Here is an 18,501-nt window from a genome sequence, read left to right as displayed (position 1 = left end):
TTAGAATACCAAGTACCATACAGAGTGATGGGAAAAGTACTTTAGTAATGCTAAACCAACGGATGGATAAAAGTTGTATGTGACTGAATATCTCATCAGCTATGTACTGTAGTGGGTCTACAGAATTCCGAAGTACAGAGTCGTAAGGCTGAGAATGTGTGCTTTTCACCTTGGCTTACTTTAAACTGGACAATGTGATCACAACTGTACATTTGAACTTTAATGTACTGAATATATTTAGTAGGATATTATTTTTGTATATTTTATGTATTGTCTCTTTAATTACTATGGTTTTGGCAGCAGTCTCTAATCAGGAGCCCGGGATTCCCACACATTTTTCATTTTCGCTGGAATGAAACTGCTGTAATTCCCGGGAACGGCCAAGCTCGCATATATAGCGTGTACAAGTGTAAAAATCGATCAAGAAACAACAGAGTTATAGTTGAAAATAATTACCAGTAAGTGACACGGTTTTTTAGTCCACGGTGTAGTGTTTTGCAGATTGATTCAGTCAACCAGCAGCAGTCGTCAGTCTCCCGGCTCTGACAAAGACCGAGCACAGTGGACTGGGAAGAGTCTGCACTTGGCAGCTCACGATTGCTGGGGCAAGGCAGACTTCATTGAAGTCTGTCAGACAACAGCTTTGAACAGCAACTTGAAATGGCAATGTGTCCGTCTGTTGCATCCACATTATTTGTGCCAGGAAACTTGCCATCACAGAATGACGACAAGAAACTGGATGCATCAGTAAAAGCTGAAATGGTGGTGTTTCAGAGCAACGGCAAGCGCGGGCATCGTTTAGAACAATCTAACTATCAAACTGTCTGATCAGGTAGATCGCGTTACATTCAAAACAAATTTTTTTTTTTTTTTTTTAAGGGTTAATCTATCATATATCCTCCCTATGGCATTTGCCACTTGATTGACATACAGGGCGGCAAGTCTGAGATCTCTTTTCTTCTAACACACTGGTCATCCCACATGCACCCATACAATCAGATTGTGATTCAGACTACGAATGCCATGAATGTAATTACCCTGATCTACATGCTGTCAAATAAACGAACCACATGCTGTGGTGCAATGTAAAGGACGAAGCACGTGTCGCGTACTCTTTGAATTATTTGACAGTAAAACTATGCTATATTATATATAGCATTTTTAATGTAGGTAGATCATTTCGACCTGATCATTTTTAAAGTAGCTCGCAAGCCGAAAAAGTGTGGGCACCCCTGAACAAGATACATGTACTTATATGACAGCATGAACTGCTTGTAGATAAGGTTAGTCTTTTATTGGTGTCAACATATTGCAGCAGTTTTAGTAAAAATAAGTGTCGGTCGTTCTAAAACTGTACACATGTGAGATGCCCGTGCATTATGTCACTGTGTACGGGATTCCCGAATTCCCAGGAAAGGACAAACCCGTCCAGGAATGGATTCCCTAGTCTCAATTCAAAATGAACATATTTTTTTTTTTTTTTTTTAATAAAGGTGACCCTCCTCAGTACTGTACTATTTGTACTAATACTTTACTAAGGAAAAAAAAAAGGGTTATTTGGCAAATCTCAAATCCCATTTTATAGGATGAACACACTATACTAAGCTATGTAACAATATTGTCAACCCTAATACAATTTAAGGTTCCAGCTCCCCACAACCCATTTCAGCAGCACTGAGTGCAAGACAGGAAACAGCTTTTGCCAGGGCATCAGCCCATCTCAGAGCCCATACACACACACACACACACACACACCTTTATACTGCGCCAATCTATAACTGGCAGTCAATTTGTGACGGAGAACACACACACACACACACACACACACACACACACACACACACACACACAGAGTGTAAACCCCACATAGACCAGAACAAATTCAATCCCAGATTCTCAATCCATGAGGCAGCCACTGCACTACCACGCTATGACTGGTGTACTACTTTATTATGTAGCATCTTGAAAGTGTATTGGAAAGCTTTGTACACCATTACAAATCAAATGACAAAGGCATTAAAAAGGTTTACACCATGTAAACCCTGGTCTCTGTACTGCGAGACAGCAGCACTACCACTGCACCACTGTGCTGCACATGAAATAACTACTTGTTTTTTAAATTGCCATAACTTAGTTTGTAGATGGATTTCACTTGCAAATCATCTGCTTTAAATGAGTATGTGGATAAATCCCCACATGTTCAGTACATTGCCACAGTATGCCAGACATTTCAAAAGAAAACCCAAGTCGTTGGAAATGCACAATACCATCTCAGAGGAATTCCATCTCACTAAATCCAAGTGTAACCCTTTGGACAATAAGACCACAACGATAAGCAACTTCCTAGATCTAGCCACCCCTGTAAACCTTGTTGTTAAGGACACCTTTTAAAGATTTTACAGCAAAGACAATTGCAACAGAGATTAGTTTCTAGGCATCAGTGGCAACTATTAAGGAAGATGTTCATGGATCAGGAATTTCCAGTGGTATTCCACATTTCCTTTTTGAGAATATGGCAAGAATGGGGAAAAAAAAAAAAAAGTGTTTGTAAAAATGTCGCCAAAGCAAGGCTTCTCAAGATCAGTCTTTGGGTCCTCTTGTTGCTACACGTTTATCCTTTTTTTTTTTTTTAACTGGAGTCCAACCTTAATTATCTAAACAGGTATTTTTCAGATTGTATTTTTACAAACTGGTTATGCTAAATTTTGAATGAATTAAGCAAAAATGTATATGTGCTAAATAGGTAGGGATTCATTCATTTTCTTTTAAATATTTACTAATAAGCACAACAGAAATGGCTACCCTTTTAACATTCAGTGTTGTTTGCACTGGTGTGTTCTCTGTTCATCATTAGCTGTCCATATTCAGATACACTTAAGACATTTCACGGAAAAAAAAGAGGAAAAAGGGAATTAAAAAGGAAACAGAGCCGAGTATGAAAAGATATGGCAAATACGATCTTATAAATGGAAATCTCACTCATGACATCAGTTAGATATAAAAATGTCCGACTGTAAAACTGCTTGGAATGATAAAAGGCTAGCATACCCACTAGTGCACTCCGAAGTAAATAATGGCTTAAACATCTGGAAAAGCAGAATGAAAATCATGATTCTGATAATGAAAATTTTAGAAGCCAAGATTTAAAATACCAAAATTGTTTTCATGATGTTGTTTCTTTAAAGGGATGGCACCCAAAGCTCATCCACAGGAGAGACCAGGATGTAGACTGACAGTTAAATCTAAAGCTTCGTCTGAGCTCTTTGTTTCTACTACACCTCCATAGTCAGGTATGGCATCTGCAATACTACCACTGCTACTAAATTAGCAGTCGTTCTTTATATGATTAGTTCTTAATTCAAAGTTGATAGTTTAGCATTCAAGCTCAAGGGAAAGGCTACTTTTCTTCTTTAAGTCTTTTCAGAATACCTTCACGAACTTCATAATATAACTATGTCCGCACTAAAAGTTCTTTAGAATTAATCGATCACTTAGGGGAAATGGTAGTTGTATGCGACTCTCCATTCTTTCAAAGTAACATCAATATTTACTACGGAGTGAGCTGGAAAGTTCACACTCTCTCGTGAGTGAGTTCGCTCTTCTAGGGATCCTCAATTTCATATACTGTACAAACATGTCTATGAATATACTTTAGATATCTTTTGTCATACTTCAGTAATGTTATTACTACACTTGGACATACTATAGATTTCATATAAAAATTAAGGGGGAACTGAATTTTTTTTTTTTTTTTACTTTGTATGTAAAGCGACCTTGGGTTTGTAAAAGGCGCTCTATAAATGCAACTTATTAATTTTACTTCTAGTTCTAAATGATCTCATAGGTAATATAACTTGGAGCAAATAAAATTATAAATATTTAACAGCTCAATGTCCAATAGCTCTCTAAAAGAAGATAAAATGACGAAGGCTGATCTAATTTAAAAGTATATGGTTGAGTCTTAAATTCTGTAGTTTTAATTAGAAAGATCATTGTATCGTCTTGCAACAGCTGTAGGAGTGCAGAAAATTGCTTTTGCTAAAATTAAATGCCACCATTACATAGAAAAGCATAATTTGTTTTAATTGAAATACATTTCTACTTACATCAGACTAAATAATCTGAAAAGTTTTTTCTTGATAGTAGAACTTGGTTATAAATGTGAAAACTGGAAATCACGTGGCACTGTCCTGCCCAGCGGTCTCTCGATCTGGATCACTCTTCAGAATACTCAGCCAGAGTCGTTTGTTTCAAGCAGCCTGGTACTTCGATGTTCAGTGTGCAGGTACAAAGCCAGAATGACCTCTTCCACACTTGTTAGCATAATGGCCCTTTTCACCACACTGTCAGGCAACAAAATAAATTGCAATTAGTGTACAAAGCGCAAGCATACGAGTGAGTTACAAGAACATACAAAATGGTAAACAGTATGGTGAAATGTATTCATCAGACAGATTCACGAACAGAAAATTCACTAAAAAGTCTGCATTTATGCTCAGAATTCATTTTTGTCTCCATGGAACAAAAAAATAAATAAATCCCACCAGTAGTGGTAGTAAATACAGAACATTGTAATTTTAGATTGTGGGATATTCAGCATTTCAGTTTAGCAATATGCTTTACAAATAAATATGACAATGTCATCAAGTATTTTTAAAATGTAAATTAAATATGTGACACCATGGTTAAAAAAAAAAAAAAGTTATCAATTGCAAATATTTACTATTTTATACAGTACCTTCTTACACCCCCCCATTCACAGGAGTAGAGAAGGAACATAAACCTCACAGAGGGTGACTCTCAGGATCACAATAAGCAATGTATGGTAGACAATAAAAATGAAGTGAAGCACTACCTACTGCTACAAAATTCGCTGTGTAATCTACAATGACAATAAATCATTTTCTCTGCCTCCTAAATCTGAGAGCCCATACTATCAGGCACAAAAGTTAATTAGTAAGCTCATTATTTACAATGATAAAATCAAATGAAGCGTTCACCCACTCTTGGAACCTACATAATCCAATTTTAAACACTCAGGGAAATGGGGTCTATCCTGGGAGTGTAGGATGTCAGTATATTTTAGAGCACAGTCCTTCAAACTAGTCAATTTAGACTGCGATTTCTTTTAAGATGTGGAAATGTCTATATAATCCCACAGAGGATTTGGTCAAAGTCCAGGAATAATCTTTAAGCTACACAAAATGGACTCCAGACCAGGACCGGTTGGGGGGGGAAAAAAAAAGTTAGGTGGGGGGAAATGAAGAATAAGGCAATTTGGGATAAAGTCAAAGACATAATGAAGTTTTACTGCACTGCTTTAGTGTGTGCAAAATTTCATAAGCTGCTTAAAATATTGTTATTCTAGAAAGTTTCTTTTAGGTTTACTTTCAGCGATATCAAAGCACTAGAGGTGTTTGGCTCCCCTGTATCACAAGTTAAACTGAATTTACTTTTTATTGTCATGTGATTTTACAATTAAGAGACTAAATGAGTTGGGGAAAAAAAAAATAATAATAATAATCAGAAATGAACAAGGTCTGCACAACACAGTACCTTACGGCCCATAATACATTAATTTTTTTCATGTTTCATTTTTTTTTTTTTTATATAGCCTTAAACATTTTTTCTGACATCTCTCCATCCACTTTCTGGATTTCCTTACTCCACTTCACATGATATAAGAACCAAAGCCTATCCAGGCAGCATCTCCTTCCACAGCAGGAACCAACTGTTTAACAACCACTGCAAATACAGTAACCAATGTGCCAAAATCTTATGTCATTTTATTGTCCTCTTCAAAACACACACATACGTACAGTAAACTGGATGTTTTTGCTGATATTTTATAAAGAATTCTAATCATTTTTTCCAATTGCAACTCTACAATTGTTGTATGTTTATTGAAAATATACCTTTACAGGCCTCATCAGTTAAACATTAAAAATGTACCCCCATTGATGTTTAAGTACTTAGGTCTGTCATCTGACCAGATTTGCAAACCATATTTGAGCTTTTATTGTAAAGTTACATTACTGTATTCATTCTAATCATTCACATCAATTTTGCCACAATGTCCGTACTTTTAAATATTTATCAATAACTATTACGGCTGTGTTTATAATAGCATCCTTTAACAGAGAACTAAACTTGAGACACTTTTTGATTTATTCCACATTTATGGGAACTGTAGTAGATTCTAATTTGATTTCTGTATCTCCAGGTTATAATAAGCTCTTTTCCCTGTCACAAAATATCAGAATTAGTGAAGTTACATCTCTGCCTTTGCATTCTGCTGTAAAACTATACAAAGATATGGCCTTTGTTTTGCTTAGCTAAGGAATGCTGTTCACTTAGTGTTTAAAAAGCAAGCTGCCACTTAACGCTACAGAAAAAAAAAAAATGTTTATTACTATGAACTCTTGTAAAAGTTTGACAATGGATTTGCTTAAAAGTAGTGTTAGAAGTCGTACACAAAGGCAGTGCGGAGTATTCTCAGTTTCACTGTAATCGAAAACAAATTTACTTTGCATTTTGAAATGTGTGTTGTTTTAGATCAGCGGTTCAGAGACTCATTCCTGGGGACCCATTGTGGCTGCAGGTTTTTGTTCCATTGTGAGTTGCACTCCGAGCCTAATTAAGTGAGCTGGTATTACCCACCGTCCGGGTTTCAGTATAAAAATTACAAAACTAAGTGGGGTAAATTTTTATAAAAATGTACTAACTAGTTCTAGGAGGATTTTTTTTTTTTTTTTTTTTTAAACATTTGTATCCTGATTTTTATTCTGCTTTTCTAGGTGTTCTGCTTATTTCATCCATTACTTCAGAATTGGACCCATTAATAAGAAAGTATCTGTACATTAACATCTTTTGGTGTTTGGCTGTTGTGACTGCTCTGTTCATTTTTAATTGTTATTAGCATACAATACTACAAAAAAGGGCAAAATATTAGGAAAACTGCACATAATTAAACATATAAAGCTGTGGCAAAAACAGAAATATTTCTAAATGTAAATGCTTTTCTGAATACAGAATAAGAGGGGAAAAGACTACAGCTAAATAATCGATCAATTATTACCATGGATTGGAACAAACACCTGCAGCCACAGTGACCAAGTCTGCGATCCACGGTCTTCAATGTTCTGCACACAAAAGGTACGTAAAAAGAATTCCCATCATTTATTATATGAAAAACCCTGCTTCTGTTAAGTTTGAAAAATTCAATACAGAAAATACCGCAGTACTTTTATTCTTGTGTTGAACATCAATTAGTGTATGGGTGTTTGGGGCCTAATTTCATTTTTATATTACAAGTGTAAATCTTGGGTTTAGGAGCAAATCTAATTCATTCCTATTCATTTTCTTAACAAAAATGCCAGAGAGGCATACAAATGTCAGAGAAAACCCCTCAACAAGCCATACTTTAAAATTTATCAGATTATTGCATGAGGTAAAGTTGCACTTTTTAAACACTAGATGGTGGAAGAGCAATACGACGTTTGTAAATTAGGGTTGTGTTTGAAGATTGCTAGTATTAGAACGGATTTAGCCTTGGAGCAAAATGAATCACAGATGCAAAATAACTTCAGTCAGGGGTCGACAAATAAAATGAGGGAGAAAATTAAGAGTTTTTTTTTAAACTACAAAACAGATCAATTTAAGAGAGACACAAATGTAATCTAAAAGCCTGAATGTAAAACTGGAGTGATGTTGGAACAACCTGATAAGAATGCATCATTCGATTGCCGTTCATAATTTACTGTAAGAACATGTAGAACTTTTAAATAAGCACAGTAAATATTTCAGTCCAGGATACTGTTCTGTCAAAAATAAGAAATGGTAGAGCAGAAGGTTTAAATTTAGAACTGGAAGAAAAAGTTACCCTTGTCAAGGATAAAATTTTAATCTAAAGCTCTAAACCCAATACACTTAACCAAAGAAAGTCTTCAAGAGACCTACTGAAGAAGATTGACTTTTAAGCATGCAGGAATTCATTCTGGGATATCCAGAAACTTTGATGACCTGAACTGTGGTCCTCCACCTTAAATAGAGCTGACCTGTGGAGTCCCACCCGATATGCGTTAAACCCACACACACACGAACATGACCTCTTCAATTCATTAGCTTTACTTGTCTCTACAATGTCTCACCTTATAGCAAGTAACCAGCTGGAATGACTTCATAGACCCCTGTGTGGATGTAGAGGCCTCCTGCATATGCCTTTGCTGGCAATGGACAATACCAACACCAGACAGATTAAAGTGTGGTATCTTCTGAAAAACCAAGTCCTGGCGCAAGACGAATGAAGTTGCGTTTGTTGACTGAGTTTGAGAAGATTTATTTGTAGAGGAAACAGCAACCTGTATAAAAAACGCGTTGAGATTTACAGTAGAATACATAGCAGTGGTAAGTTTTTCATGTAATGAAACAAATCCTAGTTGGCTGTCAATTCATTCCCTACAGATTCACTGTGCAACCGCAAAAATATTTAAGCTGTGTGTTAAGCTAAATACATGTATTCATGTAAGATACGGTAGTACACCAGTCCGATGCTGCAAAATATCCACATTCAATTTGTCTGATAAAGCTTCCAATGCTGCAAAGTTCTCAACCCTCAGCACAGTGTGGCTGGAAAAATATTTTGAAAAGGATGAATAATAATCAATTTACTTATACTTTGTAAATCTTAAATTTACATTGGAAATTGTGTTGCATTTCATCATTCTTGAGTGTATTTCATATTCTCCTAACAATTAAACTTACAAGTGGCACAGATATTTCTTTACTTGGGGCATATCTAGAAATAACATACCTTTGCTGGATCAATGCTAACTGGCAACTCAGCTTTGGGACTAAAGGAGTCAAAGAAAAGAAAGTTACATTGGTGAAAAACACACCTCATCTTTGGAGCAGAACTTTCAAAAACATTGTGTCTATGCTCCAATGCAATTATAAAAAACTGGGAAAATAGACAATTTCCTTCAACTATTTAAGCAACTGTACTGCTGCTCTTCTTTCATAAGGCTATTTGCAGTTTGTGCTTGCATAGCAATTTTGTTTCGAGTCATTTCCATTAAAGTGATCGGAGTCCAGACAGTGCTTTGAGCTCTCAGATATATCATCATGTATGTCTTATTCCTAGTATTTAACAAAGTAAGGTAGCACCTCCTCCAGTTTACAGGTATAGCAGGACAATTTGATTCAAGTACTGTACGCTGCTACTTCTACCACCACTCTGTGGAATGACGGAGAATACACAAGGCTCATCTTGGCAGAAATGTTAAAACACAATCTGAGGAGCCTGCAATATCATATAGTATACAAGTACCAAAGTAAATCCAAGGTTTATAGCCTTTATTTAGGTGGACATTTATTTTCTATTGTTAAAATAGTAGAAAATGTCAAAACTAATAAACATGAGCAGCAGGACAGGCAGAAGATGATCGATACATTAGACTCGTGCGGGTTTTTAAAATTTTACTGCGATTTGGTTTAAAAGGTCATTTTGTAGCAGCAGATAACTAAATCATTACTCTTAGTAAAATATATAAATACATTCTGAAAACAGCAAATCATCTTTTGCCCTCCGTTGCAACAGTCCAATATCAGCAGAGATGGGAAGAGAAACAACAGGGTGGGGCAGAACTCATTGATGATAAAGTTAAATACAACTGCAGTGCCTAACCAAGTCAGCAACCCCTACTTGTAAATTCAAATCAGGATGCTGTAAATCTCAAGCTGTACGACAGTATATTGTACATAACAGTCATATTCGAACAGCAAGATTATAAAATGAACTCCACTTCTTCTACAGCACCCTAGTTTACACGTTTACAATCGGAAAGCAGGCAAGTTTAACAAATGACATTTCAAGGAGATGCTTTTTCTTAGAGGTGTGTTCCCTTCATAGAGGTTACCACCACTTTAAAATCATTTGCAATGTATATTTCAGAAAATGTGCAGAGTGGAGTGCATTTAAAACCCGTCGCTTGATTATTTCCTCTTAGAAAGCATCAAGAGAGACGAGAAGCTGACAATTCAACCTAATTTGTAAAACTACATAATATTTCAGAACAGTACATGTATACATCTGTAGTAATGTATTTACAAACTACACGACATGTGTTCAAGACTCCCTCATGTCAGTTCAAGGGTGCCAGGAAGGTTAAAGCATTTTACTGGAAGTATATCTATTCTATTTAAGGGGAAAAAAACAACAACAACAAACAAAAAGCAATATTATATATATATATATATATGAGAGTTTGAAACTTCAACTTACACAGTAAACATCCATAAACACAATTTGTCCACTTTAAGAGTGATGTGTCAGCATTTAAGTCTGTGGATGTGAGAACTTAACAAGAAAAAAAAAAAAAAAAATGTGAATGAAGCCCCTCAGTTACTAGCACTGTAAAATGCGAATGCTTATTGATTTGGAGCAAAATTTCCCACTCTAGAGAGAAGTACATAATCCTTAACTGGATATGTAGGTGTATAGGTGTACTTTTAAATATTTCACACCCATATATAATTTTGTGGGAAGGTACTGCGATGCATCAAAAATTTTAAGAGACTGTCATCTTTGAGGCATTCTGAAGCAAAAATGTACTACTTTTGGAGTGATGTCTGTGTGTATATGAAAATTCATAAACGAGTCACTATCCAAATTAAACTTGGCACAGTTATTAGCACAGTGGAAGGCCAGAGGCCAATTATTTTGAACAAGACTACTCTTCTAGATTTTGTTCTACAGAGATAATATGCGTTTTTTTTTTTTTTTCTACTTATTTGTGTCTCAACTATTGCGTAAGTGGGGAATGAGAAAATATTTTATATATATTTAGAGATATATATATATATATATATATATATATATATATATATATATATATATATATATATCTCTATATATATATATATATATATATATATTTAGATTTATATATACAGTGGTGTGAAAAACTATTTGCCCCTTTCCTGATTTCTTATTCTTTTGCATGTTTGTCACACAAAATGTTTCTGATCATCAAACACATTTAACCATTAGTCAAATATAACACAAGTAAACACAAAATGCAGTTTTTAAATGATGGTTTTATTATGTAGGGAGAAAAAAATCCAAACCTACATGGCCCTGTGTGAAAAAGTAATTGCCCCCTGAACCTAATAACTGGTTGGGCCACCCTTAGCAGCAATAACTGCAATCAAGCGTTTGTGATAACTTGCAATGAGTCTTTTACGGCGCTCTGGAGGAATTTTGGCTTACTCATCTTTGCAGAATTGTTGTAATTCAGCTTTATTTGAGGGTTTTCTAGCATGAACCGCCTTTTTAAGGTCATGCCATAGCATCTCAATTGGATTAAGGTCAGGACTTTGACTAGGCCACTCCAAAGTCTTCATTTTGTTTTTCTTCAGCCATTCAGAGGTGGATTTGCTGGTGTGTTTTGGGTCATTGTCCTGTTGCAGCACCCAAGATTGCTTCAGCTTGAGTTGACGAACAGATGGCCGGACATTCTCCTTCAGGATTTTTTGGTAGACAGTAGAATTCATAGTTCCATCTATCACAGCAAGCCTTCCAGGTCCTGAAGCAGCAAAATAACCCCAGACCATCACACTACCACCACCATATTTTACTGTTGGTATGATGTTTTTTTTTCTAAAATGCTGTGTTCCTTTTACGCCAGATGTAATGGGACATTTGCCTTCCAAAAAGTTCAACTTTTGTCTCATCAGTCCACAAGGTATTTTCCCAAAAGTCTTGGCAATCATTGAGATGTTTCTTAGCAAAATTGAGACGAGCCCTAATGTTCTTTTTGCTTAACAGTGGTTTGCGTCTTTGAAATCTGCCATGCAGGCCGTTTTTGCCCAGTCTCTTTCTTATGGTGGAGTCATGAATACTGACCTTAAATGAGGAAAGTGAGGCCTGCAGTTCTTTAGACGTTGTCCTGCGGTCTTTTGTGACCTCTCGGATGAGTCGTCTCTGCGCTCTTGGGGTAATTTTGGTCGGCCGGCCACTCCTGGGAAGGTTCACCACTGTTCCATGTTTTTGTCATTTGTGGATAATGGCTCTCACTGTGGTTCGCTGGAGTCCCAAAGCTTTAGAAATGGCTTTATAACCTTTACCAGACTGATAGATCTCAATGACTTCTGTTCTCATTTGTTCCTGAATTTCTTTGGATCTTGGCATGATGTCTAGCTTTTGGTCTACTTATCTGTGTCAGGCAGCTCCTATTTAGGTGATTTCTTGATTGAAACAGGTGAGGCAGTAATCAGGCCTGGGGGTGGCTACGGAAATTGAACTCAGGTGTGATACACCACAGTTAGGTGATTTTTTAACAAGGGGCAATTACTTTTCACACAGGGCCATGTAGGTTTGGATTTTTTTCTCTCTAAATAATAAAACCATCATTTAAAAACTGCATTTTGTGTTTACTTGTGTTATATTTGACTAATGGTTAAATGTGTTTGATGATCAGAAACATTTTGTGTGATAAACATGCAAAAGAATAAGAAATCAGGAAGGGGGCAAATAGTTTTTCACTCCACTGTATATATATATATATATATATATATATATATATATATATATATATATATATATATATTTTATATCTCAACACCACACACCATTTTAATGGTTTGAACTTTTGTCCCTAAACAATGTCGAGTTTGTGGTAGAATATATCACATGGATCCTTTAGAATACTATAAGACACGGAAGAGCACAGTATCACCTTATCTTGTTTGGAACAGAAAATCAGAAGGTCTTGCAATTTATGAAATATTAAAGCAGACATGAAAACTTTATGTTGTCAAAAATGTTAAACACAATATTTTCTCTCTGGCTCCTGAATTCCAGTAATACCCTATGTATTAGGTATCAAAAACAACCACTTTCATATTTTCTTCCTAGCAAGTGAATAAATTTATTTTATAACATAAAGATGACATTTTTCCCACAAAAAAAATTAACCCACACCTCAAATTAAAAAGCGCATTACTTACTGGACAAACTTACAATTAGCCCCTTCCGGACAGAAGCCCACTAAATACTGGGGGCACATCACTCGGCGAGTGTGTCTGTGCTTGCACAGAGGACCTGTAGTATTAGCAGAGAAACACATCCCAATGTGTGTAAGCAGAGCGCACTTTGGTTTTGCACAGATGACTTTACGTGTACAATGCAGACTAAAACACAATACTAAAGAGTCCTAAAGTGACAGCACGTTACACAACAGTGATCCATAACTGGTACATACAAATAAAACTGTTAAATGTGAACGTTGATTACCTAGCACTTTTCCAACAGACTTCAAAATAATTAAGGTTTTAATCAGTAATCATTCATTAGTAAAACAATTTTTTATTGGAGACCATAAAGAAGGCAATGTGAGGGGAGGGGAAAAACCAAACAAACACACTTTCATGAATTTAAAAGTTTTTAAAGACATTAAAACAGATGATGCATCAAATTCTTGGCACATTGAGGAAGGAAAAAAAAAAAAACAGAATTATAGCGCATTCTACACTTAAAGACTTTCCACTTCCAGTCATTTCTTATTTTTGCAGTTTGGAAACACAAGGCCTCATGTTCACAATGGCAGCTGTGAGTTATTCTGTGTTATAAAACTTATTATAAATGCTAGAATGAATTCAAATAAAAGGGCATTCTTGGCCATCACCTCACCGTGCTTACAGAATCCCCTGTCGTACCACGGGCAGTCCTTCACCTTGCAGGCAGGGTCTATATGAAGGAAAGGGCACTCCTTGTTGCTGCATTCATCTGCAAGAAACAAAGTAGTAAAAGATCATTTCAAATGGTGACAAAGCCTCACTGTCTGGAGGTTATGTAGGTACTGGTTGCACCCAACACAGGTGACTAATAAACTAGCATTAAATGCACTGCTGATGTCCATCCTTCAATGACTGAAATGTCCTACAACTTCCTGTGCTCCATTTTTTACTGCTGGAATACGCTACAGCGTTTAGAAGGTAATATTTGTACTTGAGGTACACAAACAACAATACATAAAAATAATCAAAGGTAATACAGACTAACAAGTAAGAGACCTCAGTTGCCTTCAAGTTACATCACACACTTCACTAAAGAAGAAAAAAAATCTAAATGTTTTCTTACTGAATTTAGAATAAAAATAACACTCTGGCATCCTTGTCATGTCGTACTCGTGAAGGAATTCACACTGGTCCCCTTTTTTGCAGAGGCCCCGTAGCCAATGTTTGCACACAACTGATTTTTCTCCATGCAGATGACGAAAGGAACACACGGCTCCTGCAACAGACAAAAAGCAGACCCAGACTTCTGATTAACTTAAAAAACTAGATTATCTGTGTAGAGTTAAATAAATAAAATAAATAATAAAACTTGGGAAAGCATGATTCTATAATCTGAACTACATACTGGTTACATTTAGAGTGCATTCAAATTTGTAAGCAATACGTTCCTCACAAAGCACAATTATTTGTTGATGCAGCTGTGATATCCACAAAGTGAAAGCAGCCATCCTAAATAACCGACTAGACCAGGGGTCCTCAATCACGGTCCTGGAGAGCCGCAGTGGCTGCAGGTTTTTGCTCCAACCCAGTTGCTTAATAAAAAAGCACTTCTTGCTAAAGTAACACTTCTGCTGGAGCCCTTATTGCTTAATTTTGTCTTAAACAGCTATTTGAATTGCTCCTTATTATCAATAACATGCAAATGACAAGAGAGAGCAGCATTTCTCCATTTAGCTTATTTACATTTACACCTCTGTGTATTTACCTGCACTATTGGGTTTAATTAAATACTTGGAAGAAAAATGAAGAGAAAAAAGTGAAGGACTGAGAATTACTCGTCCATTTTAGCCTTCAAATCATTTGCATGATAGAAAGGGAAAGAAAATCTAGGATATGCGAATGACCTGACATAGCAGAGTTAATTTAATTTCATAGCTTGTTAGTGCTTTATTGGCAAGAATTGCTTTCTAATTAAGCAACCAGGTCAGAACAAAAACCTGCAGCCACTGCGGCTCTCCAGGACTGCGATTGAGGACCCCTGGACTAGACACCTGGGGCTCGTCAGAGTTTACTGCTGTGCAACAACACAAAAGATTCCAGATGTATGTTAATGGTTTTAAAAACAAAATAAAATGGGGATCAAAGTTTGTAAAGGAAGCCTTTATTTTATTTTTGTTTCACTGCACACTTTTTTTTTGGACTAACCCCATTTTTCCAAAATGTTTAAAAATCATGGAGAAATTAAAATGCAGTAAAAACACCCTTTTAATAAATAGGGTCACGTTAAGTGCTTTAGGACAGGCCGAATAAACAAAATAAATGCTACAACACATTGACTTTATACAATGCTGGAAAACCCGCCGAGGCAGGGTGCAACTTACCATTTGTTAAAGTACATGCCGAGTCTAAATTATGTTCACACTAATTGACTATTTTTATCCCCACCACACTTTTCCAGGTCGATGGGTAGGTCACTGCGGATCACTGCCATGGCCTCCACACTCCCTCCGATTTGACACCCTGTGATTTCTGGTTATGGGGTTTGGTGAAGGAGTGCGTTTATAGCAGGAAAGTCTGTGATATCAATGACCTGAAGGCCAGAACACGGGCTGTGGTGTCATCGATTACCCACAAAATGTGTGTCTGGGCTGTAAATGGTGCTGTTGCTCGTTGGTTTTTGTGTGTTGCCAAAGATGGTGAACGGGCCGAGACAGTCTTGTAAATCATCTTGAAGTATGTTTTGTGAATAAATTGTTTCCACCATTCAAATGTTAACATAATTTTGACTCACCCTGTATTGTGTTAGTCAAAAAGAGGAGTAGAATTCAGTACATTTTTCCTAATAGTGATTTTGTTTTTTGCAAACGTCAAGTGGATCAACAGTATTTAAAAAAAAAAAACAAAAACAAATGGATGCATAAAGATGCATCAGGAATCTCTTTATAAATATCGGAGTGGCCCGCGGACTCCTAATCTCATCCAGTCAGGAGGTGCCCCTCACAACACCACATCACAATCCTAGCTTATCCGCTGGACTTTCAAATGTAAGGATACTGAGCACATATTCTTCCTAAATGAGACAAGTCCCCTGCACTCCTCTGTCATCCCTGCCATTCTGGTAACTGCACTGGTCAAATAAATCAAAGCTCTCTGGAAAGTTACATGACCGTCCATTATAGAAGCTTTTTCTAATTCTACATCAGGGTCACAGGGAGTGAAAAGCTTCTCCCTTCAGCACCTGGCACAAGATGGCAAGCAACCATAGATGGTGCACCCTAGTCCTTCAGATGAGAAGTTCATGTAGACAACAAGCCAATTTAGAACTTCTAAACCTGGCCAGCTTGGACTCTTATAGTTTCCCTCCCAAAGAAAAGCTCACAGAGACACAGGGAAAATGTCCTCATTCTGGGTGTATGATGAATAAACTGTGATTTGATCCTAGGATCCTGAAGCTGTGAGACAGAAGTCCTAACCACTGCAGGCCAGGACAGCACAGCACAGCTACTGCCAAGGTCATGTGAAAAATTTTAAATTAGTGTTACAGTGAGCAGTGCTGCGCTCTCACTACAGAAACATCCTGGGTTCAAATCCTTTGCCCCAATGCTAACCATGTAAAATTTGCATGCACATGGACTGAAGATTTCAAACTGGCAATATGGGAGTATGGACAAGAGGTTACACTGGACTTACAATGGGCTGGCATCCTGCCTTGCTGCTAGTACTGCTAGGAGAGGCTCAGACATGCCCTCTGTCGAACGGGACCAAGTGAACAGAGTACTGTAATGTGATAATCCGATTTGAGTCACATATGAATGTGTAAGACGTGGTTATCGCCGCGGACTCACAACTCCAGACTCCCAACATTCAAATCTCAACCCAGCAATGCCCATCTGCAGATTCTCCCATCATATCTCAAAGATGTGTGTGTCAGGTTGAAGAGCCAGTGGGTGTGCATGGCAGTAGGTTGTGCAACAGACTGGCGCCCCATCAGCCAAGCAATGCTAATCTAGGAAAAGAAATCTCAACATGACAGTGGAGGGGCTTAGAAAATGTAGGGAGAGACAAATTCATATTTAAATTTTTTTTATTAACTCATCTTTCTTTTTTCTAGATATAGTATAATCAAAGAGGAATTATCATCAAGGCATTTCTACCGCCTCGCAGTACTTGAAGTAGTCCGCCTTACCCTTTTTGCAATGACCTTTGCTGAAGAAGTCACACACTGCAGATCCCGATTCTGTCAAAACAAATAAACGGACAAGTAAATAAATACTGTGCAGGATTACTCTTGATACTGAAATACACTGGATGCTGTCAAAATATTCAGCAGCACAAGTCGTTTTGAATCTTAAGATGCAGCAAATCACTAAGCTGGTGATCAATGTCATGCAGACGTTTGTGGAAAATGAAGGATTTTATGAAACCAAAAAGTCAGATTTTACCTAAATGACAAGAAAAGAAGCATAAATAAGTAAATACAAAGATGTGGAGCACATTGTCTTTCTTGCACGTCACTCGCATTTACGTTCTTGATTCCTCTATAAGGACTGTGGATGTGGACAACAGATTTAGTTAGTTATTTCTGACCCAGTGAGCAACACAAGCATCCTTTCTCAGTTATAAAAATAATAAAAAAAAAAATCATAATAAAAAAATGAAAGCGTCACTTAAGGAAACAAACTAAATACGAAAACTTGCCAGGCGACAAGTCGATTCTTACTGTCCATTCCTGGGAAGGGTAACGGCAGCGTGCCTCTCTGGTTAACCACATCGACTTCAATATCAAAGCGGATTTTTTCCACTCCGGCAATGATGTCCTGCATTTTTAGTTTGTAGACTTCGGCGCGATGCTAAGACACACCAAAAACATTGCAAAATAAAAGTGACGACAGAAGTCTTCAAGTGACGGAGAGTCTTGAGGTTTCTACGCGCTTAAAAAACAAAACACCACCACAACAACAACAACGTTACCGAACGGCGAACTCTGAAAAAAGCGCGCAAGTACACGTGGAAGAAGCGCATGACAACGGAGGAGCCCGGGATGCAGGGGGCTTCGGCTATTGGCAGGAGCTCCCGCCAATCGCGTCAAACAGTTTTCAAGTCAACCAATAAGAAGCAAGCTTAGTGAGCGCCTCATTTGCGAGAGCGCCTTGTGTATCCCAGTCAAGTGTAAACAATTAAGGAAAATGAGGCAGTCCGGGGACCGCGCCCGCAAATTACAAGATTAAAAGAGGGGCAGTGGGCAGTTAGCGCTCTCCGACATAGGAGGAACATACGTGCTGTAAATAAAACCTGGAAACGATCGCTTCGTGTGTTTCTAAAACACCGTGTAATGAAAGATGTGCAGGAAGGTTTTACGGAGTGGATAATCGAGCTATGGAAAAGTGAGGTACACGTGAAATCGGACAGCACGGGAAGTGGGAGCGTTTTATAATTAGCCATAGACTGATAATTAAGTATGAACAAAATCTCTAAATTGTCATT

General features: G+C 37.2%; 1 protein-coding gene across 4 annotated transcripts; it reads right to left on the bottom strand.

Annotated features, from left to right (window-relative positions):
• Window positions 1-4,057: 4,057 nt before the first annotated feature.
• Window positions 4,058-18,096, bottom strand: LOC120517647 (putative cleavage and polyadenylation specificity factor subunit 4-like protein). 4 transcript variants are annotated; one of them, XM_039740077.1, is made up of 8 exons: window positions 17,716-18,096; window positions 17,204-17,254; window positions 14,141-14,293; window positions 13,691-13,786; window positions 13,009-13,102; window positions 8,813-8,852; window positions 8,151-8,360; window positions 4,058-4,343 (listed from the first exon to the last, which is right to left on the bottom strand). In XM_039740077.1, the coding sequence occupies exons 1-8, from the start codon at window positions 17,786-17,788 to the stop codon at window positions 4,275-4,277; spliced, it is 786 nt and encodes a 261-aa protein (XP_039596011.1). In that variant the 5' UTR covers window positions 17,789-18,096; the 3' UTR covers window positions 4,058-4,274. The 4 variants fall into 4 exon arrangements, with proteins under 4 accessions (XP_039596011.1, XP_039596012.1, XP_039596010.1 ...); XM_039740078.1 differs by having other exon boundaries at window positions 13,022-13,102; window positions 17,738-18,096; XM_039740076.1 differs by having other exon boundaries at window positions 17,738-18,095.
• Window positions 18,097-18,501: the final 405 nt, after the last annotated feature.

The sequence above is a fragment of the Polypterus senegalus genome, chromosome 17 (genome assembly GCF_016835505.1).
Source record: "Polypterus senegalus isolate Bchr_013 chromosome 17, ASM1683550v1, whole genome shotgun sequence".
Lineage (NCBI taxonomy): Eukaryota > Metazoa > Chordata > Cladistia > Polypteriformes > Polypteridae > Polypterus > Polypterus senegalus.
This window is presented reverse-complemented; position numbering and strand designations above follow the sequence as displayed.

Coding starts and splice junctions, on each gene's coding strand:
- LOC120517647 (XM_039740076.1), bottom strand. CDS start 17,840: ATGCAGGACATCATTGCCGGAGTGGAAAAAATCCGCTTTGATATTGAA. Junction 17,255..17,737: donor ACCCTTCCCAGGAATGGACA/GTAAGAATCGAC, acceptor TTGTTTTGACAG/AATCGGGATCTGCAGTGTGT. Junction 13,103..13,690: donor CAGGGGATTCTGTAAGCACG/GTGAGGTGATGG, acceptor CTAATACTACAG/GTCCTCTGTGCAAGCACAGA.